This window comes from Anomalospiza imberbis, chromosome 15, assembly GCF_031753505.1.
Source record: "Anomalospiza imberbis isolate Cuckoo-Finch-1a 21T00152 chromosome 15, ASM3175350v1, whole genome shotgun sequence".
Lineage (NCBI taxonomy): Eukaryota > Metazoa > Chordata > Aves > Passeriformes > Viduidae > Anomalospiza > Anomalospiza imberbis.
In genome coordinates, this window is record NC_089695.1 from 7,730,898 (window position 1) to 7,756,433 (window position 25,536).

Below are 25,536 nucleotides of genomic sequence, written 5' to 3' on the forward strand. Positions count from 1 at the left end.
CTTCTCAGGAAAAACAGCTCATTTGACCTGCACTAGATCAATCATATTTCAAAAAGCAAAAAATTTTGTGGAAATATACTACCACATAATTTGGATTACACCATCTCAAAAAATGTCTTGAAATTGCTTAAAGGGAGAACACAACCTTCTTCCTAACCTCTGATCCCTCTAACCCTTGCCCTCCCCCTTCAATTAGCTACATCTAAGTTTATATCCTGCATTATTTCTCCAGCATAAGCACAGTGCCCTTCCGAAATGATCAGGGTTCCCCAGAACTCCTGCAGCACTGTGCAGGTGGAACACAAGGAGGCTTGGGAAAAATCAAAGATGTGGAGATGCAAAATACGGACACCTGCTGTAAGCCAGCGACTGGGTGGCTGCCCTGCGGCTGCCGTGTGCACCGAGAGAGAAGCAGCCCTGAGGATGGGCTTTCAGCAGCTCAGCTGAGCAGGTGCTGCTAGAGAGCAAAGGAGAGAGGGCTCTGTGAGCCCCCAAAGCTGCTGGGGGATCTCTACTGGGCCCTCAAAAGTTGCACAGTAACTGCTCCATTTTTGTGCACACACTGCTCTTCTTTGTGTAGTGGTGAGAGGGACCAATCTGACTTTTATGTATGCCTCGACATATGTTCTATTCTCATGGGGGCTGTACCTGTGCTGGCAGCCCTGTCTGTCCCCTGGCAGTTTGTCCTCGCAGCCGCTCAGGCCAGGGAAAGCCTCCAGGCCCGGACTGCGAGTGACCCTCACTTGCCCGGAGGCTCGCGAAGAACGCACGGGAAATCGAGCTGCGGGAGGAACCTTAGCAGGTAAGAGCAGCTAACTGGACACAGAGGAACCATCTGTGCTTTGGGTTTCTTGGAGGGATCAGGGGCTCACTTGGAAGGTCATCTTGGCCCTTCTCCCTCCTCTCGCCTTTTCTTCCCTGTGGTCCTGCTTCCCTGCCTGTCCCTGCTCTGCCCTGCTTCATCGTGCCCGCGAACCATCTCAGCACGGGCACGACCTCGTGCTCCGCTGCCTCCCCGACGGAGCAGGCGCCGCCGCAGCCAGCCACTCCATCGTGCTGCCGGGCACAGCCACCCCATCGTGCTGCCCGGGCACAGCCACCCCATCGTGCTGCCGGGCACAGCCACTCCATCGTGCTGCCCGGGCACAGACGCCCCCGCCGTGCCTCCCGAGCACAGCCGCCCCATCGTGCTGCCCGGGCACAGCCGCCCCCGCCGTGCCTCCCGGGCGCAGCCGCCCCCGCCGTGCCTCCCGGGCGCAGCCGCCGCTGCTGCCAGCCTGCACGCAGCCCAGCCCTCAGCACGAGTCTGCTCGTACCTGACCGTGACCGCCGCCGCTGTGTTTCCTGCGCTGCCCACCGCTGCACTAACCCGTAGTGACCGGCCTGTCGCCGCCGCCTGCACCCAGCCGCAACCGCGCTCCTGCCCTGGGAACCTGCAGCTGCCACAGGAGCGCGCCCGTGGCCGCTCCCGGAGCAGTGTTCCCCCGACGGAAGAGCGCGCAGCCTGCTGCTGTTCGGAAATCGCGCCCAGCCCGCCACGGGCGCTACGCACACACGTTCCACCTGCTGAGCTGATGTTGACAGACGACCGGGGTTCTTGTGGTAACGCTGTCCCTGTCTTCTGTTTCCTTCTCCTTCTCTCTTTTTCCCTCTCTGCTCCTTTTCCTATTCCCCTTTAGTTAAAACACCCTTTTGTATCAATAAACGGTTCTCAGATAAAATATTGCTGTGTTTGCTCTTTATTTTCATCCGAGAAATCTATCAAAAGAATCCTCCCCGAGTCCCCCTTTTACAGTGGAACGGGACAAGTGGTAGAAGGAATTATTTTCTTGGGGAGTTCAAAGTGATTCTCGTGAGTCCTTTTGTCGCAAAGAGCGCTGTAGGCAGAACGACTTGGTCTCTGACCGAACTCAGCTCTCCAAATCTGAAGAGTGGATTGCTCCAAGAGAGAGGGTGATGAGGAAAGGTGAGGACATAGCAGGGACAGAAGGGAAAGCGTCAGGCGAAACCAGGGCAACAGAGATGAGCGGTGCAGGTCTGGTCTAGTGACCCAGCAGCACCGAGAGCACACATGGCTCTGGTGAGCTGTGCCTGGGTAGCTGCACTGCAGCAGAGGGCACCACAAAGCAACAGAACCCGCTCTGAGCTAACCAGTAGTGCAATACCAATGTCTGCGTTACAGAGGCTGGCGGTGGCCTTGGCTCTGTGCCTCAGGTGGGAAGGAACGACGAAGAAAGACTCCTCAACCCTCTGTTGCATACTTTAAATTAGCATAAACACGGGCAGCGTTAATGGCCGGGAGCTCTGTGTCCCGGCTCAAACCCACGCCGGGGCTGCCACTCTGGTGTGGCTCCCGCGTGTTACAGAGGCACCGCTGCCCTGTGGAATGCGATGTCCTGGGTCTGTGTGACACCTGCAGAGGATGCTCCCGGCCCTTCCGCAGCCACACCGTCCCGTTCCGAGGGCGCTCACAGCCCCTTCTCCTGCCAGGCCACCCATGCCATGTGCTCGCCCCCAGACTGGCACTGACCCCCAGCAAGGGCCGTGGGAGCCCTCCGGGGCAGCCCGACCGCCGTTCCCCAGTTCCACTCCCCGCCCCGCCGGCCGAGAGACGGCTCGCCCGGCCCGGCCCGGCCCCGCCCCGCCCCGGCGGTGCCCGTCCCCTCGGTTCCCCGGTCCGGCGGGCGGGCGGCGCCTGCGGCGGGCGGAGGGAGTTTCCAGGAAGTGGCCATATTGGATCCATTCAGCCGCAGCCACTCGCGGCGGGCAGCGGCTGCAGCGCTCCCGCCGCCGGAGCCGCGCCAGCCCCGGCCATGGCCGCCACCGACCTGGAGCGCTTCTCGGTGAGCACCGCCCCGCTCTCGTACGCCTCTCCTCGGCCGCGCAACTTGGGCTTTCTTTGTCGCTCGGATGCGGGGGAATAGCGCAGCGGGTGGTGGGTCCGGGGCACCGCGGGGGATGCGCAGCCGCTGCCCCGGCGGCAGCGTGGGGGGAGCTGCGGAGGGAGCGGGGCGATGCCGGTGCCGCGGCGGGCGCGGGGAAAGTCCTTGCGGGAAGGTCCTGCCCGCGCCGCGGGCGGAGGGAGCAGCGGGTGAAGGGTTCCGGGGCCTCGCAGCCGCCTCTGGTGCTGGCACCGGCGCCGCCACGTTCGGGGAGTCCTGCCGGGATGCCCAGGATGCTCATGAAGGGTATCCGGGACCCGTGTGTCTGCAGGCACGCATCACCCCGCAAAGACAGGCGGCAGGAAATGGGGTCAGACCTTCCCAAATACCAAGTGTTTACATACCGCTGGTATCCAAACACTCTGCAGTAGTAACTTAGCGGTGTGTATACAATACAGGGAGAGACACGCTGATTTAAACACGGGTAGAGCAAACCCTTGAGGCTGGCTGCTCTCTGAGCCAATGTATGAGGAATGCTGTACAGCAAATATGGAGCGTGACCTGTGCACTGCCGCCTCTCTGCAGCTCACATGTTGTATAACTGCTATCGGAAGTCAATCTGGCTAAAATCTGTCGGCCCAAAACTATTCTTTGTCTACAGCTTGAATTTTGTTGTTGTTGTTGGAAGGGCTGTTCTCGTTAAATAGCTTGGTGTTGTGTCTTGTAGGCTCTCAGAGCTAAAAACATTTTTTACTGCATTAAATAGCATAGCTCTCCAAAGTCAAAATAGTTTGCTGTGATATTACTAAATAAATGGGAACAGCAGTGGTGGCTGTCTGAATTATAGGCATGCCCTTTGAACACAAACAAGTCCCTGCTACTGTTTTCTCTGTCAGCTACTTTTTGCCAAGGATCTCAAACCCTGCTTCAATTCTTTGAATCCTGGCCCAAAAGTTTCCAATTCAGGAATGACTTTTCAAGACTGTAACTTACTTAAAACCTGCATAAAGGAAGATTGAACTGGGGCTCTTATTTAAGAAAGCTAATGTTTCTAGGCTCTGGGAGGAGTAGATTAAGGTAATTACAGTGGCAGAGAACGAAAACACCAAGACTCTCTCACTGCAATTCTTTCTGCATTTGTATAATATAAAAATACTTTTAACATTAATTTGGTGTGCCTGCTGTTGCTTGTGCAGGTTTTGATAGGTGTTACAGGAACCTAAATTATTGCCTAGTTCTGGAGAAAATTTAATTAACTTGCTTTTTTTTTGTGTGTACTTACATCAATACTCTGTCACTTTGATTTAAAAAAAAAGAAAGGGGAAAAAAGTCCTTCTGAAGATGTTTGGCTCTTATTTGGGCACCAAAGGGAAATGGCTGGGCTCCAGCATGGCTTGAGTGTCTACCTCCACTAGGAAGAAATCTGCTTGCTTTGTGCAGTGAGCAGGGATGGGTTTATAGGGATTTGCAGGTGTAGATCTGATGATCTCAGTTTGCCTTTTGCTTGGAACCATGGATCTGGCAGAGGTGGGTAGGAGAGCACCCTCTCGTTTCCATTTGGTGTGGGGCAGATGTTTGTGCCAGCTGCTGTTTCCCTTACCCCTAGTTTGCATCTCAGCTGTTGTTCCTCCAGCAGCATCATGGAACCCTCATGATTCAGGTGTTCTGAGATGTTCTTTCTTCAGGGCTTACAGGTTTCTTGTTGCCTTTTTATATTACCATACCTCAGCTTCCTAAGCATGAAGTCCATGTGGGAGTAGCTTGTCATTGCCAAGCAAAGGTGATGATAAATTCACTTATTTTTACCAGCTGTTTGTATTTGCAGTAGGAAGTAATGCTGAAAAAGCCTCTGAAGTAGGGGTTTGATACACAATGGGTCGTGATTGGTGAAGCTATTTATAGGTGTCCAGCTGACAATGATATCCTGGAATGTAATGACCCTTAGGTTTGGATAATGTGTTTTGAAAACTCCCCAGATGCACGCTTCCCTTGTACAGTCCTCCAGATTGCCTCTGTCTACAGCACAATAAAGTTCCCTTCAAGTGCTGCTGTTGGAAATGACCAACATAAACAAATGAAAGGAAGCTCGCCCATGGAAAGCTGCCTCTGAGGCAGCAGGATCACACCAGTGGTGCTCAACACCACCTTTGTTTTTGTGTTGTGAGAGAGATTTGCTTCAACCCCTGGAGAATGAAGTTTTGTGCTCATGTGCTCTGGTAGCCACAGCTGTGTTCAGGGCTTGGGCTGCGGGCATCACTTCTGGAGCTGCTCACCACCAGGGTGGAAGGGGAACTGATAAATTTTGGTTAATTTATGAAATACTTTTATTTTGTCATTAAAACTCATAGCTTCTCCATTGCCTGGGCTGGCCAGTGCTGAGTTAGCACATATGACTGCGCTGGAGCAGACTAGCAGGACTACAGACTAGCTAGTACTAGCAGTATTAGCAAGGATGTTGGGATGTTGAGTGGGGAACAGCTCAACCACCACGTGCAAGTGGAAGCCAGAAGGTGCTTGAAATGCAGAAGCTCTGAAGGAGCTTGGAAAAGCTGGAACGAGAAAAAGTGACAGAGAAGTGACTGGAGATGCATTGGAGAATAAATGGGATGAGATGTGAGACTGAGACTGTGAGACTTCTGCTTTCCCAAATCTGTTGTTTTCTCTCTTTTTAAATAAAACACACCGACTTCACAAAATGCTGCTGGTTAACTATCTGCACTAACCCACAGCCTGACATGGTGGTGCAAAGGCAGTGGACTCCAAACTGAGCAGTTCTGTGAGAGGAAGCAGGTGTCCTCAGTCTCAGGGTTGGGCTCAGATAGGAGTTTAATGTGAAAAGCTAACTTTGGTTGATTGCTCTGTGTGGACACTGTGACTGCCTGCACGGACAGGGATGTGTGAACATTGATGCCCAGGGCAGAGAGCACTGGGCACGTGTACCTGGCAATGTGTGAGCTGTGGCTGGGCACAGCTGTCCAAATGCAATCCTGAGATTTCCCTTCATGTAAGTGATTGACAGCTAGGCTGGTACTGGCAGCTTTATGATAAATTAATGTCCCTTAGAAGATCTTGCGGAAGAAACACCACTTTATACAGAAGAAAGCTGAAGAGCAATTTCTTTGCTGGAAATAGATGATGGGATTTGCTTTCTCTCATAGAGTTGCTGAGCTTGGGGAGGATCTGGCAAGTTTGTCAGCTGTGTTTGAGCGCTACCTGTTTACACACCACTGCCTTCTTGTCACCTGCTCCCAGCTCTGTGGGAGGAGAGGAACCTTTGGATGGTGCCTGTTCCTGCCACAACTGCCATTGTGATAGACTTCATGTGCTGCTGCTGCTTTCTGTAAGCTCGGGGTTCACTTAGGGACTGCACAGCCTAAACCCACTCTTCTCTCTAAGGGGCCAGTGGGATGCCTTAGTCCATGAAAGATGAGCTTGAGGAGTGAGCTGAGAACAGCTCTGTGAAATCTTATCACTGCAGGTCCTAAGCGCAGGCTTACATTTTCTTCTAAATAAACTCTCAAGGAAAACCTTTCCATGGCTCAGTTCCAGTGGAAAACGGGGTTGATTTGAATTCAGACATTCCTTCTGCTCTCTTTTTCGCCCAGGCAGTTGGCACCATTTGAAAGTTCCAGTATTAAATCTTTTTCTGTTTCTGCTATTCAATTATTTTACCTTTTGCCTGGAAAAACTCAAGTGGTCCCCCATGCAGTGTGGAGCACAAGTGACAGATTTTTCTCCAAGCTGGTAGCAGGCACCAGAAAGCCAAGCCAGCAGGAGCAGCCCTTTTCCTCCCTGCGCTGGCCAGCTCTTCTGCCTGTAGCGTATGCTTTTTTGGGAAGGAACAATTCAGAAAATGGCCTTCCACTGGAGGGGACAAATTGGTGGTTGCATCTCCAAGCCTGCGATCCCTCCCCTGGAATTTTGCCTGTCCTCATGCAGGAAGCCAGCTCTGACTGCCTCAACCACAGAATCAATTAACTCAACCACAGCCCATGGCAGTTAAACACTTACTTTCAATGTATGCGCTGGGTACAAATGTTGCCCAGAATAAGATGGTTTTTGGGCTTTGTTTCTCTTCCCCGCTGTGGTGCTGTCACTGCTGGTGAATCCGGGGTGTCTCTTCCTCCTGCAGCAGAGATGCAACACGTTGTTCTGCGTGGGAGCTCCAGAGCTCGAACCGCTCAAAGCTGCAGTGAGTGCTGAGGCAGTGGGTGGAAGGACGTGAGCTGGCGGAGGCTGAGGCCGTGTGTGCCCTCAGCACCGGCAAAACAAATGAGAGCCTGAAGAATAACTCCCTTTCAGGAGGCCGGCACGGTGTCAGGGCTTGTCGTGTGTGCTGTGGTGGCAGCTGTCAGCCAGTCCCCAGCGTTGCTGGAAGGCCAGAAGCTCCCTAAATATTATCTTCTGTGGCAGAATACCAGTGCTGTCTCCAGCTGCAGGGAGAGGCGCAGCCCTGTCTCTGAGTGCCCCCGCTGTCCCCAGTCCTGTCGTCTCAAGGCACCACTGTGCAAGCCAAGGGCCCCATCACTGGGCTGTTTTTCTGTCTGCAGGAGCAACAGTCACGCTCATCTCCTTTCCTTCTCGAGCTCCTTTGGCTCGGAGCTTGGGAGGGAAGAAACTGGCATGATGCTGAATTGGCTTTTCCTGGGTTGTGCAATTAAGAGGAGGAATTTGGGAGGTGATGGGACTGAGGGAGACGTGCAGGGCGTGGGCATGCTGCATGCTTCATCCCACCTGTGTGGGGTAAAGGCACATTTATGAGATTAGTTTTGATTATTCAGAATGTTTTGAACATACTTCAGGCTGTGGATGGGAGAAGCTGCCCTGTTTGTTTCAGATGCCCTGTTTGTGCAGCCTTTGGAAATAACACTGTCCTGTCCTGTACTTGTTTTGTTGAGGTAGGCCTTGTGTTTATGCAGAATCTGCTTGTTTCTCCTCTTCCCCACAACTGCATAGCTGCAGCAAGCTCTGGGTTTATATCTGAAGCATTGCATTTGTATTCATGTATCATAAAAGTGTCAGACAGCTAAGAGAGCCCACCTCTTCTAGAGCAGCCCAAGTGAGAAAAAAAAAAATCCTGAAAGTGCTCTTTGTGCTCAGTCCCAGCCACGTGCTTTCCTTCCAGAGCTGCTTCTCTGGCATAAGCAGCCATGCTCATCCAGCTGGTGACATTGGGATGCAGAAGGTAAACCCAGACAGGGAATCAGCATCCTCCAAATGGGGTGATGGGAGACTTTCAGAGAGGAGCGGTGTCAGTGAGAACCACAGGATTCTTGGACACAGCCCTAATCGCTGCTCTCGGCTTGTGGCTGACCAGGTCAGGGCTGTGCAGGCACCGCTTTTAGATGTTCAGATTCCTTTGTGAAACCAAAAAGTGTCTGTCTCCCACAGGCATGGAATTCCAGAGATGTCAGACAGCTCGAGCAAGGTTCCCATCGAGCGCCCTGTCTCGGGGCTCCTGCCCTCTGTGGCTGCACCACCTCAAAGCCAGACTGTCACAGGGAGCTGTGGAGCCAGAGAGCCTGGGCTGGGTTTCCATCCACGGGCTGGGGTTCTCCCATCCCCATCCCCATCCCCATTGCATGCGATGCTGTGATGAGTCTGCATTTTGTGTGCAAGGAAACATGTGGGGAATGCATCAAGTGCCCCACAGGCAGCCGGTGCTTCAGCTGGCTCTGGCTGTAACAGAGGCAGGCTCAGCCCTCAGCTTCTGCTCGGCTGAGTTCATGTCTGCCTGCACAGGGCTGTACAGGCACGCCTGCAGCTCTGGCTGCCGTGCAGCGTGTTCCCAGAGTTGTGGCGATGCTGGAAAATGGAACCTTCCCGTGTCTGCCAGGATCTCCCTGCAATCCTCAGGCCTGTTGCTGGGAGAGGAGACCATCCCCGTTGTGTTGCAGTGTGCGCATTCCTGGGGTGCCCGGGCTGTGGGGGCAGCTGGGGGCAGGGGGGCATTGCCAGGTCTCTGCTCCAGACCCTGCTTACAGCAGCCTTCCCTCCTGAGCCACGCTGATCCTGGCTTTCAGCTGTGCGCAGGAAAAGGCTGCCTGAGGAAGGTGGCAGCTGGCCTCCCAGCAACGTTCCCCTTCCCTTTTTCTGCACCAAAGGTGCTTCCAGCTCATATTCCTAAATATAGATTTATTCTGTATTTTCATACAGAACAAATAGTCCTTTCAGCTTATTTTTTTGCTAAAAGTATTTTTCAAATAGAGGTTTTCTTTTCCTTTTTTCCATTGCTTTGATTCTTTAGATTAAAGGCATTCTGTGCTAATACACTCAGAGGCTTTCTGGAGGCACATGTTAATAATAGGATATATAGCAGTCAGCTTATTGGTATGATGACTCTGGTGTAGCCCTCAGAGGAGCTGAGTTGCTGTGGTATATTGTGGGATATTCTCTTTCTAGTGTCTTCCAGGCATTATTACAAGATATGGTCAGTAGCTGGAAGATCTGTTGGTGGAGTTGCTGTGGGATGGTTGCATAAGACAAACTGGGAAACAGCATACAGTTGGTGACCAAAAGCTCTTGGGTTCCCATTATATCTCTGTTCCCTGCTCTAAAAATATACTGGATAATAGTATTTATTGTAATTAGGCAATAAATTCTGGAAATGTATGTGGGAATTAGTCATGTTTATTTTAAGTGGTAACTAAAGCAAATAATCTTGGTGACTGCTATCGAGGGTGGCTTGTTTGGAGTGATGGGGATCCAGATCCATTTTCCCCTCTTCCACACTTCTTTTAAACTGCTCCAAACCTTCTTCCTTCCAGTCCTTAAGGGTAGGCACTCAGTTTATCTCCTGGCATTGTCCCACAGCCGCTTGTGTTTGCCAAGTGTCTCCTCTTCCTCATGGAAGGATGCTGGGAAACCAAAGAGATTCCTTAGCTTAGAGCAGCTGAGTAAACTGGGAATGCATCATCGCTGCCTTGGGTGAACTTGGAGAAAGTCTGTACTAGATGAGGTGCTAAGATTAGACTCTGGACAGGGTTAATTGGGAACTCCATTAAATGAAAAGCCTCAGCAGCTTCTGAATAAATAATTTTAAAAAGAAACTAACTAGGGCAAGGTTCGGTGGCATTGTTTGTATTTCAGGATCTTTTTTTTTCAGTCTGTTTAAAAAGTTTCATTTGTGTTTTGGACTTTCCTTGGTTTTGAATAGCTCATGGGGGATGGAATTCTCAGGCTGCCGAGAAGCTGAACTTTCTCATCCTTTAAGGTCATTTTGGAGGAAATGTCTTTCATTTTTGGTTCCATAGCTTTCTTTATTTTTAACCAACTTTCCTTATTCTCAAAGGCAGCCTTCATGTTTGCAAAACACTCTATGCATAATGCCTGGTAAATCCTGCTTTGCTCTGTTGTAAACTCTCGTCCAGGACTTGTGATAGAGGCAAAATGCCCATTTAATCCTCTCTTGATTAAGAAAAACCTCACAATTAATTAATTAGGCTTTATAAATGTTATAGGGAAATCACTAAATAACAGCTTAAGAAAAGAAGCATGTGGGAATTTTGCTTGTGGTGAAAAAAAGAGAGGAATTTAAGCCAGAAACAGTCAGTTTGTTTGCAGAAAATTAAAACTGATGTTGCATTCACAGGTTGTGAATGGATCAACTTGGATGTGTGTGGTATAAGAAGATGAGGAGCTTTACTCTCCCTTGAGACTTGGCTTTGAGCATCAGCAAAAACTGATGTTTAAAGCCTGTGCCATTTGATTCTGTAGATGCGTGTAGGATTTTTGTGTTCCGTGCTTTGTGGTGTTTTTCTGGAGGAGGAAGGGCTGCTGGGGCTGAAGGGAAGCAGAAGGCAGTGTGCTCAGGGTGTGGAAGGAGCGGGCTGGAGCAGAAGGGAGCAGTGGAGGGTGCGGGTCCCCGCTCCGGGCTGGCTGCTGGGATTCAGCACAAGGTGTGTGCCGCAGGAATCCACAGCGGCTTGGCACCAGCCGTGCATACAGGAAGGCAATTAAGGAGTTTGCCTAAGGAGTTCCTCCCTTCAAAGGAGCTTGGCTTGCTCCCTGCCATCCCTGTCCACCTACTTAGGGGAGGAGGCTGCAGTGTGTGTTCAGCACTGCGGAGCCTTTGCTGCCCCGAGACTGCCCTGGGGCGCGTGGGACATTGTGCAGCCTCGGCACTGGCCCAGTGACATTTTCAAATATTTGTTCCATAGGTGCTGAGCATTGCACTTCACAATGCACTCACTGGTCACTTGCTGGTCTTAAAGTTTGTGAATAGCTCTTAAAAATGGGTCCAAAAGTTAAAGGCAAGAGCCTCAGCTCTTGACCCGTCTTGCTTGTGTAATATAAAGTGGCTCTGATTTTTACTTGGCATGTCTTGGTGGTGACTCCATATGTGGTTTCTTCAGTGCTGTTTTTGCCTGCCTGCAGTGCAGCTGGGAGCCAGGAGGGATATGAATAAAGGCTTGAGTGTCTGGGAAAATTCTTGGCATTCTTAGAAGAGCGGTTTAACGGGGAGGGGGGCTGGGAATTGTGTTGGTTTAGTGGGAGGTTTTTTGGGGGGACTCCAGTGTAGGCTGGAAGCTTATTGTGAGCATGCAGCAACTGGAGATGGCTGGCTGGCACAGCGTCCCACGCACGGAGAGCTGGCTTAGATGTGGCTGTGCTGCTGAGTGCTGTGTGTTGGAAAACAGACGGGAAGGCTCTGCCCTGCCATTGCTGGAGGGAAGAGCAGTGCTAGGTATCACCATGTTACCTTTTTCAGCTCTTTAGGGTTGTTACAGCAGGGAAAAACAACAGTTGCCCTCCCTGCACAGGCATAGAAGGCTCACGGTCTGGGTGCATCCTGGTTGATTGACCATGTACCACCACCAGAGCAGGCAAGAGCAGGAGGCAGCAGAGAAGATGAAGCTCTTCATCTTCTATTGTTGGTATTGGAAGACAAGTGGTAAATCAGCAGAATCCTCACATCTGTGGGCTTGTTTTTCCTTCCTTTCTTTGTTCCCCACCCTGTTATTAAGTGTTCCACAATGGGGATCTGAAATTTTAAGCCCTTGTTTAAGATTAACTGGAAACCTTCAGAACTGGCTGTGTGCTTGCACTTTGCAAATCTCCTTGAGATTAGGTGCCGTTTAGATGTGACAATCCACTGGCCAGCTCCAGCTGAGTGTGCTTCATTTTGTCTCCAGTGCCAAAGGCACCCACAAGGTCACGCCTACTCCACCTCTGTTGAGCCCTCTGTTAAGACTTACTATGCTCAGAATCCTCTCACTGTCAAATCTGGTCTCATTACCTCTCTTGGGCCATCTCCTTCTGCTTAATAGGCTGCAAAGTGCAATCTCATTCACTGGTGCTGTTGTACATCTAATAGTCATTAGCCTGTGAGTACAAGACAGGTAATGTTTTCATGTGTGTTAGTGAGTGTTTTGAATGTTGCTCACACCATAGAGGTGCTTTTCTTGTATAGGGTGTGGTGTTGCTGTTAACTGCCCCTCAGGTCTGAGCTAAGCAAAAGAGATATTTTCTTCATGGAAACATGAGTCCCTACTCGCTGCTGTCACTTTGCAGATGTCAAGTGGCATTTATTGAGCCAGCATTCAGAGATGGAGAGATTCTCCAGAGAGAGGTAATTTGTCAAATTTTTCTGCATTGATCCAGAAGCTGGGCCAAGCCCCAGGGAGTGCCTGCTTGGACAAAGAAGCTGAATTTGGCTTCTGACACTGTTTGCCCAATGGTCTCTAGGCAAGTACTCAATTGCTCCATGACTCAGTGTACTTGTGAAATGATGATAACTACAAGTGCCTTTGTAAGGAATCTTGCAGTGGTGGGCATTTGGGTGCGGTTGTGGGGCTGGGCGAGGGACCTGCATGTGCTGGACCCTGAAGCAGCCCCTCTCTGTTTCGTGGTTTGTGGAGCTGCTGCCTGAAGTGCCCAGCCTGAGAGGGGCCAGGCAGTGCTTGCAGCTGGCACGGCAGCTGCTGTGGTGCCAGCACACATGAGCCTGTACCTGGGACCAGCTTGCCCTGCTTGGGTTGGATAAACAGCCAGATATCACTCAGTCCTTTCTCTGCTCAGTTGCAAAATGAGACTCCCTGCATCAGGATGGAATGATTTCCTGATTCCATGTCTTTCCATGCAGGAGACAAGGGAATAGCATCCTACAATCGCCACTGGTGCATGTATTAATCTTTGTGTTGCACACACTGTTGTGGATTGTGGATGGGCATCAAGAGGGTGAAGTCATTGTTTTGTGCCCAGCAGCAGTGCCCAGCTGTGCCGGGTGCCGGGCCAGCCCCTCGGAGCTCTGCAGCGGCACCGTGGCCGTGCAGGGTTTGGGGAGCCCTCCCTGCTCTTCCTTCTGCTGCTCTCTGAGTCACTCTGCTCAGGAACCTGCAATCTGCTAGCTCTGGTTTTTCCTTCTGTTTTGATTTGACTGTAAATCGGAAGGGAGAGGATCTGTGTGTGCCTGGCACTCCCATGTCCATGTGTTCCCTGCAGGGCAAAGCAATTCTCCCCTGGGAATAGCCAGTGCCACAGACCTGCTGCAAGTCATGGGTGCGACACATACTGCAAATCACTGGAGGATTTGTCATGGTGTAAGGTCAAGGTGAAATCTAGGATTGAGGAATTTAGAAACAAAAGTCTGCCTCAGTAATGGGAATTGAGGTGCTGTTGAAAAGTGCCATGCAGATGTCATGTTGTTGTCTCTTTGTGTTTTCTAAGTGTGTGTGTGAAATGTAAATGGGAAAACTCTGGGAAGAGAAGGATCTGAAATACAGCTGCCTGCTGAACTCTTGGAAGACATAAGTCCCTGTGTGGGGCTGGCATGTGGAGAGCTGCAGCCTGGCCACAGATCCCGGGCTAGTGGTACAGAGGTACTGAAGGCAGCATTTGGGAGCAGCAGACACCTTTGGCTTGAAGGTCACTGCTCAAGTGTAAGCCCTATTCATGTAGCGAAAAGGAGAGAAAACTCAATTTCCTTCCTTCTCTCCCTGTAGGTCTTTGCTGTTTGGCCTTGGAAAATGTCAGCTGTTCATCTTTTCACTTATGTTTTGTTGTGCTGTAGAAATGGGAAAGGGCAGCTCAGATACAGAAAAGTTCTGTGCTATCCCTCAGGGTAAATGTCCAGGAGTCATCACTGTTTATCAGCTAAGCCATGTGGTGTTTTGTTTTCCCTCTTAATTTTATTCAACCAGTCACTTGTACACTGATGAAGCAGGGCTCAGAGTTTACATGACAAGTCCCATCATGCCAGGTTCATCATTAAAAAAAAAAAAAGTATCACCATTTATGATTGTGGCATTCAATTACGCTTTTGTTTACCCATATGCTTTCACCTGCATCATTCAGGAAAAAAAGCCCGAGGGTTGTCTGAAGCAGGAAACACAAGCATATGTCACTAAGGAGAATTTTGTGGTGGGACTAATTGAAAAATGATACTTCGAGAGTTACTTTTTTTTTTTTTTTTATAAGCAACAGATATCAGAATGATCGTCTCTATACAAGGTCCACTCTGTTTATAGTGCTCCTGGTGAAAGCAAAGGAAGCAGGGGCAGCACATCTCCAAGCAGGCTGCTGCTCTGCTCTGCACCAGGAGCCCCAGCTAGGAGCACTGCAGCTGAGGGGCAGCTGAGCATGGAACTGGTCCCACTGCTGACATTCCCCTGGGTTGTGCAGGCAGTGGTTAAACCACTCTTCCTGGAACAAGCTGCTGAAAAATGTAATGACGCAGAGTGAAACTGATGCTAATTTGGAGGTGAAGCATGAAGAGAAACTGTGATCGGGTTTTTATTTTTTGAAGAATCATAGGCACACAGGTTGAAGCTGTAGCCTGTGCACTTCTCACAGGTTTCTTTTATCACTCTCTATGAAGAAGAGCCAAATTAGTATGTGATGCTGTGTTGATCCTCTTCTGGGGATCTGGATTTGGTCTCTCTCATTATGTTTCTCTGCTGCCTTTTCTTGTTTGACTTGGAGTAAAGGGCCAAATAACATACCATCTGCAGTGGCTGTGGTGCGTGGCCAGCTGCGCGCAGCAGTGCTGCTCCTCTGCCTGCCAGCCCTGCGGTCCTGCCACAGGGCATGGCCTTGGCGACCCTGCTGGGGAGGGGCTCGGCAGCTGATGTGGGTTTGAAGAGCACTTTTTGGTTCCCTGGGCAGCTCTGTGTTGGTGTGGCCACAGGAATGGGCTGGTGTGCCACTGTGCATCCCAAAGGCTTCCTCAGCCTCCAGCAGGGTGTGTCCAGGAGCCGGGGTGCCTGGTGCATTGCAGTGCATTTCAAGCACTATGGTTGGAGGTTTCACTTCAGTTCTTGTGGTGCTCGGCTAAATGTGTCCATCTGTGCTACCAAGGACATGTCTGTCTTTCTGCTGCATGCTAAGAAAAGAGTTCTGTGGTGTTGCTGTCAAATCAGAGGTAAAGATACATAAGATATCTGATACATCCCTCTGGGATGGCTGTTGTTCCTGTGGTCGTGCCCCTAGAAGCTGTTTCTGTGCCTGTTGCATGGACAGAACATTTGTGAAAATGTAAGGACTTAGGACTTGAAAATACATAAGTTGTGCTCTGACCTTATGATGAATCTTTCATTTCCCACAAAATTCCAGATTCAAAATATTATTTATCCCCTTGGCTCTCTGCTTCAAGCCTGAAGATCAGCTCAAGGCACAGTAATCTTTGAAGAGCATGTTCAAAGACTGCAAGTAAAACCCTGGCAGCTGCTCCATCATAGGATGTTATTAGTGACCCAAGAAGGGATGTTCAGGGCTGCAGTTGCTATTTCAGGTGAGAGTTCCCACCTGGAGCCATTGCAGACTCTTAACTGTCATGTTGTGTAATGATGAAATGGGCATCAACAAAGGTTGGCTGCCTTGTGGTTATTTGCAGCCCCAGGATGGGGTCCTGCCTGGTAAGAAGCAGCAGAGTTGTCTCTACAGGCTGTGAGATGGAGGGACCTCGCTCACACTGAGTGCTGTGGAGGGTAGGAGTGTTGCAGGTAGGAGTGTGCAGGGACCAGTGCAACTGGAAAGGGCAGGGCTGTGTTCCTGCCTGGCTCCTGCCATGACTGATCCCAGCTGGCTCTGCTGTATGACCTGCCCAGCTCCTATCCTGCAAGGCAGTCTCATTGCTGGTAAAAGTATGGAGAAAGCTCTACTGAAATCCTTAGCTTTTGTTTAAAACAAACTAAAAGACAAACAAACCCCCCCTACATTGCTGCATTAGTGCTGCCTTCATTTATTGCAGTTTTTGTGTTCTCGATTGATTATTTATGCTGTGTGGCAGGCTGGCTGCTTCTGCTGGAAGGGGTTATATTTGGAGTGTGACCTTGTCTTCCCTAGTAGGTGAACTTGCAAGCTGTCCTTGGGCCACCCTGGCATGTGGGAGCTGGCCAAAAGGGCTGGTCATTTGGGGCTGCTCATCAGGGTGTGCCAGGTTCCTGTCCAGCACAGGTCCACACACCAAACTCCACAAGTGAGCACTGGCTGTATTCACAAGGCTGTCAGGTTTCCAAGCTCAACGGATTGGAGGCAAAGAACAAAACAGTGAAAATTTTTCTCCCCTTTCTTTATTTTCCTAGTCTTCCTACTTCCCAACAGCTGTTGCCATTGTTTATCCTAACACAGCAAAATCCCTTTGGAGCTGAATGACAGCTGAACACACTGCAAGCACAGCAAATGGTTTTCTGCTTTGGTATCAGCAGTGCCTTGAACTTGAACCAGGTTATTTCTGCTGCTTACAGAAATCAAGGAAACTGCATTTCAAGGTCACTGGCAAAAATTATTCCACTGAAATTTGGCTCATTGGTTTAAGAGCTTTGCGAGATGGCAAGCAGTTCTGAGTAGGTGTATCCCTGTCCTGTAGTGAACAGCAACTGAGTGCCAAAAAAAAAAGAAGCAGCCCTGTGTGGATGCATTTGGGTATCCTGCAGCCAAGGCATGACTGAGTTCTCAATGCAGCCTTGCCTGGCTGGAGCCTATTTAAATGCAGCCTTGCTGAGCTGGAGCCTATTTTAAAATCTCGAGCAGTGGTGCTGCCTGTTGCCTGGAAACCTCCTCCCAGCCTCAGGCACTTTCAGCCTAATCATAGCCATCGGCAGCCTTTATTTATTTCCCATCCAAAATGTCATTCCAGGCTTCTGGTTTGTGTTTTTGTTTGCTTGTTTTTGTTTATTATTTAAAATGAAAAGACACGAAGTGTGACCGTCAAAGCCGGTGGCTTTCTGTGGGAACAGCTTGCTCGGCTGTCACCGCATTGCAGTGCTGGGAACTGGCATTCTGAGCTCTGTGAAGCGGTGGCTCGGAGGGACGCGGGGAGGATGAGGAGCCGGGCTGAGAGGTTGGGCTGGGAGCCTGAGGAAGCCCCCCGAGCTCAACTGGTGCCTGCAGTGGCTTCCTGTGCCTTGTGACAGCCTCTGGGCAGAACCAGAGCTGGTCAGCTGAGTCTGCCCAGCGCACACGCGTCCGTGTCCCGGGCTCCCCTTCCCAGTGCGGTTGTGCCGCCCATGCGAGACTCTCAGCTCAGCATTCGGCTGCCTGGGGCAGCACAGATTCACCTTTAAAACACCCTCTGTCCTGGGGTCTGAGCTGTAGCATCTCCTGTGCTGACAGGTGAATGGAAGAGAGTTAAACTTGGACATCTCCCTGTCTTAGGGGCTGTTTTTATTTTTAATTCCATCTCAAAACCTTGATTGCTGACATCAGTTACACATGGAAACTTTAAATGATTGCTCTTTCTACTAAGTTAGTGAGTGTGATTGATCCTGATTGTACAGAATAGGATGGATCACAGGAGCCCACCGATGATTCAATTGTGTTTTTGTCCAGAGAGTCCCTTGGAGAGCACTGGGCTAAAATAACCTGAAAATGGGTAAAAAATGCTGAACAGAACAGCCAGAAGGTTTGTGTGTGAGGCATGGAAGTTGTTTCAGCTGTTCACAAGTTGTTCTTGTGTTCTAAATGGTTTACAAGACTGAGAATATTTGTTCTACTAAAGGCAGAGCTAAAGGAAGCTTTGACTCAAGATGCAGTTGAACAAAGGTTTGTGTTTTGTTTAGCAACCTTGCTGCAGGCACAGAGCAATGCATAAGGCTTATCACATCATTTATTTTCCTCTTGACTTCATTTAAGTTTGACAGGCAGCTTAGACTCTTCTCAGGGATGCTCTTGTCTCTCAGTCTTAGTGCTGGGACATTAAATTCCAGTTGTCAGGAACAGACAGAAGAACCAGAGCCAAACCAAGGGCAGATGTTTTTTCCATTCCCATCTTCTATATGTGCCTGTGATTAAGAAAAACAATCAATTCCTGAAGAAATTGTGAGGGTGAATTAATCACAATTCATTCTCTGAAGTTCTGTCTCTTTGCTTTTCCATGGGTGGGTGAGAGTGCCTGAGGGGCTCCAGGGATCATGGTCTGGTCCCTGGGTTCAGACATCATTTCGTAGTTGTGCAGAGAGGTGTGCATCTGTTGAAATTCAAAACTTTCCTGGGTTTAGCCACTAGAAAGAGAAATTACCCTTCTGTCAGCTCCTCTTTGCTGGACTTTATAGCTGCTCTGCTCTGCCTTTCTGTATAGCACAGGTTGTAGAGCTGCTGTCTCCTTGGATTTTGTTGTCTTAGCTCCTAAGCAAAGCCTCTACAGGTGATCAGCTTCTGTGGGGGAGGGAGGGAACAGAAGGGAGAGCAAAGTGCACACGGGGGAGGCAGGAACAGGAACAGCAGAAAACTGTGTGGTCACAGATGGTAAAACAAGAGGGTTCCTTGCCCTGCCTGTGCCACCAGCACCCCCAGCGCCTGAGTGAACAAACCTCGCTGCTTGTGGCCATGGCAAACGGGGAAAGACAAATACTGAGGGAAGAATGCACAGTCTGTCAAGCTGAATTCACTGTTGGAGGGTTTGAGAAAATAAAATAGAAAAAAAATAGAAGAGAAATGAGTGGTAGGTTTTCCTTTGCTAATCTCTCCCAGCTGCATGTAGTTGAAGCTCACACTAGTGTTTTCTTTACTTTGGAGCCTGGTAGCTTGGTTCTCCCAGCTCCCCATGAAGGTCAGTATTTCACACCCTCTTTCCTGCTGTTGGTGGCTGTTGGGGGGTTTGTGCTGTGGTGTGCCAAACACAAGCCCTTAGGGGCACTGCTGGGCTTTGCAGTGCCCAGGAGGGTGGGTGGTCTTGGTCTCATCAGCCTGATGTGCCATCTCAGTGCAGTTTGCTAATCTGGCTTCTTCTCCCTGGCAGAATGAAGAGAAGAGGAACCTTTCCCTGGGGGGCCATGTGGGCTTCGACAGCCTCCCGGATCAGCTGGTCAGCAAGTCTGTCACACAAGGCTTCAGCTTCAACATCCTCTGTGTGGGTGAGCACAGTCCTCTGCAAGCAGGCATGGGGGGAGGCTGGGACCAGCATTTATTGAGTGTCCTGCTATGCCACAAGCCTTGGCAGCGACTTCAGCAAGTCAGAAATGCCAAACTGTTAAAAAACACATCGAGTCAAGCCAGGAGAATTTCTGTAATCAGCGTGGTATTGGTCATCATCTCTGCTGCAATAGCTTTGCAATAGGAAGGATCAAAGGAAGGCTGTATATAGCAAGTTAAGTGTTTCCATATGCTAACTGGGGTGGCTGGCATGAGCAGCTTTTGCTGGGTATGATGTCTAGGTACATACAATCAGATGCACCATGGGTCGCGTGAGAGCTGCTGTTGATAATTTGGTAATTTCTGAGTGTAAGCCTGCACCCCAAATCTGGGCACAAGAGGTTTGTGTCTGAGCTGTGCCTAATCAGTGCTTTCCAGGTGTCACAGGGCATGAAGCATGGTCATCTCTGTGCTCAGAAAGGGAGGGGAACTGTTCTTTACTGACTTTAAAATAACCTCATTCTGTTCTTGGCTTTTAATTTTGGTATTGATGTGATCTAGCAGGCAATGCTGACTGGAGTACTAGCGACCAATTCCTTTCAGTGATGAGATGAACATCATTTCTGCTTTGGCTGGTTCTTGTATGGTGTACGAAGTATTGTAACCTGCTAGACTAGCAGAAATACAGCAGCTCCTGTGGCTTTGTATAGACTGTGCAGTGAAGCTTATTTTCTTAGATTTTGCTTCTCTTCACCCCCATGACCCCTAGGGCTGTGTAGTGAATAAGGAATTTAAATGAGGCCCATTCTAGGTCAAACTGGAAAATATCAGTCTTGTTTCATTACTAGGAGCAGCAGTTCAAAGCCTTCCTGCTCACAAGCAGCTTGTCAGCCAAATATTTGGGGATAGAGGTTTTTGTGATGCATCCCAGGTGTCCTTCAGTGGCTAATAAATTGTCCTCTCCACAGCTTCCAAGCTGTGCAGAATCCCAAGCACAGTCAGGGGTCATGGAAAGGAAAATAGTGTGTTTTGCTGTGCTGCTGTTTGGGAGACGTTCAGGAAGGCAGACACCTGTCTGTGTGACACCTCTGTGACAATTACATGTCTGTCCATGAGCAATTCGTGGTGACCTTCCACAGTGTAATTCAGTTCTCTAATTAATGTGCTTTGAAGTAGTACCTGTGGCAAATTCACGCTGCAGTGAGCTGATGGTCTGTCCTCCCTAGGTGAGACTGGCATTGGGAAATCCACGCTGATGAACACCCTCTTCAACACCACGTTTGAGACGGAGGAAGCCAGTCACTACGAGAGCGCGGTTCGCTTGCGGCCGCGCACCTACGACCTGCAGGAGAGCAATGTCCACCTGAAGCTGACCATCGTGGATGCAGTTGGATTTGGGGATCAGATCAATAAAGATGAAAGGCAGGTCTTGTGCCATCTGCTTGGCGTTTCTGGCCTTGCCTCGTGCTTGGGCATCAACTGCCTGCAGTTCCCCTTGCAGCGCTGCAGAAGTGTCTGTGTCTCTGGTAAAGGAGTTGCTGCCTGTGGTGGCTCTGGTTCTGGGGACAAAGGGTAGAGGGTGAACAGCCAAAAAGAGAGGTCGCAGGAGGTCTTTCCAGCAGAGATTGCTGTCCTCCAGGAGCATGAGCTGTAAACCAGCTGTCCTCAGAGCAGGGTCAGGAGTTATCTGTTCTGAACTTGTCTCATTTAACGACACAGACATCTTGTTCAAGCCCCAGGTAAAGGCTTTCTGGGATTCCAAGGTATCTCCTTGGTCATGTTGCATTGCTACAGACAGATGGCTGAGCCCTGAAATCTGGGCAAAGGTTCCTATGGGGAAGTAGTCATCTTTCTGTGCTCCACTGTCCTTAGACTTTGCAGTGCAGCCTCAAGAATCTCCAGCAACCTTTGGATTATAAGGTCTGTGTGTAAACACCGCATTTTTCCCATTTGTAAAGCTAAATTGTTTGAGTCTTATAACTTGTTTTTAAGTGATATCATTGAACATCTAGGAGAATTCCTTCAGCCTTTAGATGGTTTAGGTGTGTGCTCCAGTAGCTGGTTTGCTAATGGGATGGTTTTAGTTACAGGCCAATCGTAGAGTACATTGATACGCAGTTTGAAAACTATTTGCAAGAAGAGCTGAAAATCCGCCGGTCTCTCTTCAACTACCACGACACGAGGATTCACGTCTGCCTCTACTTCATCACCCCCACCGGGCACTCGCTCAAGTCCCTGGACCTGGTGACAATGAAGAAGCTGGATAGCAAGGTAGGGGCTTGGGGACTACGGTCCCTCTTTCTGGAATGCTTCAGTTGGTCCTGATTGTCTTGTGGAAGGTTTTGTTCCTTCTGTGCAAGTGCTGGACTCCATCCTGCATGGCAGCTGAGCCATTCTTAGGACTCTGGTAGTCTGGCCTGGGGGTTGCTGAGGTCCTGTGCTTGTTTTCTCACTGACTTTCCTGAAGAATGTCAGGGAAAGCCTGCTTTTCAGTTGGTTGTGTAAATTCCAGAGTGTACCTCTACTGTAAGAATCTTACCCAAATTAGCTGGTATTTATCAAAGCCATCAGTTGCAGCTCTGTTGGGTGTGCAGGTGAGGATGCCTTCCAGCTTCAGCAGTTAAATTGTGGAGTCCCCTTTGCTGTCCTGACCTGTCAGCAGGGACAGAGGGGCTGAGAGCCCCCAAAACTATAGTTGTCCTAAAGTGGTGGTCAGTGCTGAGGAGACAGGGGCTGAGGAGCAGCATTGGGTGTGTGTGAGCTGTCACTGCTGGCAGTGCCAAGTGATCTGGATAGGAGATCACAGTATGTTCTTAAAGTGCAGATATGGTGAGGAGTTCTCAATGTCATAGGAATCCTAAAAGTGAGTGATAAAAGGGTCTACTGGGGTTGTTTCTTTGTGCATAAGCTATTCTACCTTAGGGGGCAGGATGTTACCTATCCAACTACTTGCTTATATTCCTGCAGCTGGGAGCAAGTTTCTGACATAGTTTTGGGTGTTCCAGCTGGCTTCCAGGGAGCTGCAGGAGGCTTCAAAGGTCACTAGTGGCCGCAGAATCTCTGCTTTTCTTCTCAATGACTTCCTGTCTTTCAGAGCAGTGTTTTAGCAGCAGGTTCCTTTTAGGTGGCAGATGCTGTTCAGCCTACAGAGGGACAGGCATGGCAGGTGGGACCCTGCAGGACCTGGGGATCCCCTGGACTGAGGGAGCACTCTCCTCTCTTCTCTGGCCGTTGTTCATGTGCAGCTCTGTTGGACTTTCCTGCTGGGCTGACTTCCCCTGTGCAGTCTCTGCTGCTTGCTCTTAGCACCTAGGGCTCATGGCCTGCTTTTCCTTGGCTCCAGTCCAGAGCAGGCACTGGCTTCCTGTTGCAGTGGGCTGTTTGTAGCTTTGGCTGTTACACTGACTTCATCAGGAATCTGAAAACTTTCCCTTAATAAACTTTTGTCTCTTGGTACAGTGCCAGCATTACATATTCCCAGAAATATTTTTGGAGGAAAGCTTTTGCACTATTCCCCTTGGTGCTCGTAGTCCCACAAAGCATTTCTCTACTTTCCTTCTCATTCCCTGCTTTTCACATCTCCCTGTGGTTCCTTTAATGTGGTCCTTTGGTAGTACCAGAATAAATCCTTTGTGCTTTTGCACAGATGAAAACTTTGTGCACAGGCAAACTTTTTATATTTCCAAACTTCCACTTTAATAGCCCTCTCTGGAGTCATTTTACGCCTTTGTTCTCATCTCCCTTCTTGCCACAGCATGAGAACATCCTGGATTTCATGCTGTGGTGGCCTCACACAAGTGGGTACATGGAAATGAATAAGCACGTGGAGCCCATTGATATTTTCTGGGCATCAGGGATTTATGTTGCATTTCTGCACTGGTGTCATCCCAGGACATGGGAGTGCTTTCCAGGCGCTCCCTGAGGGTTTGTGCAGGCAGTGCTGTGCCCCTCTCCCACTACAGATGAACCATTTGTGCTGGGGGCTGGTGTGTGGGCAGGGTGAATGGGGGGTGTCAGCAAAGCCCAGGCAGTTCTGCCCTCTCAGTGGGAGCAGTGGGTGGTTACTGAGCAGAGGTGATGTGCACTGGCTCGTGTCTGCTGCTGTGTGAGCACACCTGAACCTGCCATTCTTCTTGAGAGCTTTGTGTGGCCCTTGTTTTACAGTTGAATGGAGCTTGTGGAGATGGAAGGTACATCAGGGGCAGTGTTTTGCTCTGTGCTCTGCTGCTCAGCCTCTGGGACTGGTTTAACAGGGAGTTTGTAGCACTGTGGCTCAGTTCCACCTTTGCTTTAGCCCACAAGTGGCATGATGTGTCGTGGGCAGGCTTTTGACTCTGTGATAATGTCAGTAACCAGTCTTGCTTTTAGTGTAAAGTCTACATAATCCCTTCTGGGTAAAGCTGTTTTGTAAACAAAATCTTCCAATGTACTGTAAGACAATATCTGTTTGGCTGAGCTCATGGCCAGCTGCTATTTGGGTATTTAGTTACAGCCAGAGAGCAGAAGCATCTTCAGAAGTGGTTGTAGGTAGATGGAATTTGGCTGGCTGCTAGTGGGAAGTACAAAGGGTGTAGAACTTTCCACTGGGTTTAACCTGGGAAAAGAAGGAGATAAATAGTAGTGCATTTGTATCAGATGAGAAGGCGATTTGTTGATTTAAGACCCAGCCCTGTCAAGGGAAATGGTGGTTCAGTGTGTGCAGCCATAAGGGTCCTGGAGCTCACTGCTTGTCCTGGGTGGTTTTCAGTCACCATGTGCTGTCTGAGCTGTGGCTGAGTGCCTGCCCTGTGAGAGATGACACATCCTAGGCAGGTGGGGATGCTTCAGGCAGCCTGTGCCTCAGTTCTTTGGCTTCCAAAGTAGGATTTGCCTGTTGGCCTCACTGCAACTTGCATTCAGGAACAGTTTGGAGAGGGGAAAAATTCAGCTGTATTTCACAGGACAGAAGTGCCTACAGTCTTCTTGCATCAGCAGAATTATTTTCTACCAAATGACAAGTTCTTGTAAGTTTTATTTTTGGAGATGAGAAGCAACTCTGGTCAGAAAGACTTGAGAAGGAGGTGCATTTTTGTCTATGTGCATGGGAGTTCCCTGTCCTGTCTGAAGCACAGATTCCTCTGGTCATAATTGCAGCTCCAGCAAAGCCCTCCAGCATATGGACTGACAGGCAAGGGGACACCGCCTGTCACAAGGGGATCCCTGTCACATTCAGTGGGGTGACATGCCAGTAGTCAACTGCATGATTTTACTACTAGATCTTCAAATAGAGAATATTGCTCTTCCTCCATAGATAAAAGAATGTTGCTCTAGGATTTTGCCTTCAACCCAAGATCAACATTATTTGTGTAAAAAGAGTGGACAGAGAACCCTCAGGTAGTTCTGGCATTCCTTCCTTTTACTGGGGTTTTAAAACCTGTCCAGAAGAAGAGGTGACTTTTCTTCTCTAGCTAGATATATATCAGTTTGCCATTAGTCTCTGCCACAGACTTGGCCTTGGCATGGAGGTGGGTGTGTGGAAGGTGCTGTGGGGAGGTAGGGTTAGACATGCAGTTCAGTAGCATCTCATGTGTCGTTGGTTTCTTGTTTCCAAACCCTTCCATCCTTTCGCTGTGTTGTGAAGGACTACACTCAAATGCCATATCCATGCCTCCCCAATATTGATGTGGCTATGATTATTGGAAACACACAACTTGTAAAACCCCTTTGTGTTGTGAACTCTGTGTCAGCAGGTGTTCACTGAGTTGCCTTTTCAAAATACAAGAAATCTGGTTGAGGGCACTCGAGCCAGCCTTGGTTTGTGATTTCTTTGAGTAGTGCTGAGACCACAGTGGTGACCACAGAGCAGAGCCTGTCTCGTCTGCTGCTAGAAAGCTGCTCCAGGCTCTGCACCTCCTGTGTTGCTGTAAGCAGGGCTGAACTGGAGTCCCTTGGAAAAAGAAGGGGAAGTTGCTTGGGCTGACTGAAAAGGGATGTGAGTCCCGAGCTGACCCTTTTTCTGTGGGAGATGGTGAATCCAAGCCTCCTCAGGTCTTAGCAGGTCAGCTGTGGCCATGGCCCTTTTACCTTTGTAATGAGGACATGGACCTGCTGAGCAGTGGAGTGAGCAGCAGGCCTTTTTCTGTGGGGGGCTGTGGTCTTTGGTAAAAGAGTCCAGGTCAGTGGCTGAGAAAATGAGGATTTTTTTTCTGTCAGATACATTTGCAATGAATAAATTTAGACTATTTTCCTTCAGAGTAAGTAAATGCTTTTGTGTTTAGTGAGTGCTAAACCACTGAACAGAGAAAGGGGAGGGAGAGCGGTGGTGGGGGGGAACCCAAGAACTGTGGAAAAAGCCCTGGCCTACAAAGAACTTGTGCTGGGAAAG

General features: G+C 49.6%; 1 protein-coding gene across 2 annotated transcripts in view; it reads left to right on the forward strand.

Annotated features, from left to right (window-relative positions):
• The first annotated feature begins 2,671 nt into the window (after window positions 1–2,671).
• The window catches only part of SEPTIN8 (septin 8), a 34,732-nt gene continuing 11,867 nt past the window's right edge, over window positions 2,672–25,536 (forward strand). The window contains exons 1-4 of one of the 2 annotated variants that reach the window (XM_068205697.1): window positions 2,672–2,843; window positions 19,060–19,174; window positions 20,399–20,594; window positions 21,257–21,443. In XM_068205697.1, the coding sequence (XP_068061798.1) occupies window positions 2,814–2,843; window positions 19,060–19,174; window positions 20,399–20,594; window positions 21,257–21,443 (528 nt within the window). In that variant the 5' untranslated portion in view covers window positions 2,672–2,813. Of the gene's footprint in view, window positions 2,844–19,059; window positions 19,175–20,398; window positions 20,595–20,776; window positions 21,444–25,536 lie in introns of those variants that run through there. The other variant, XM_068205696.1, reaches the window with a different exon arrangement.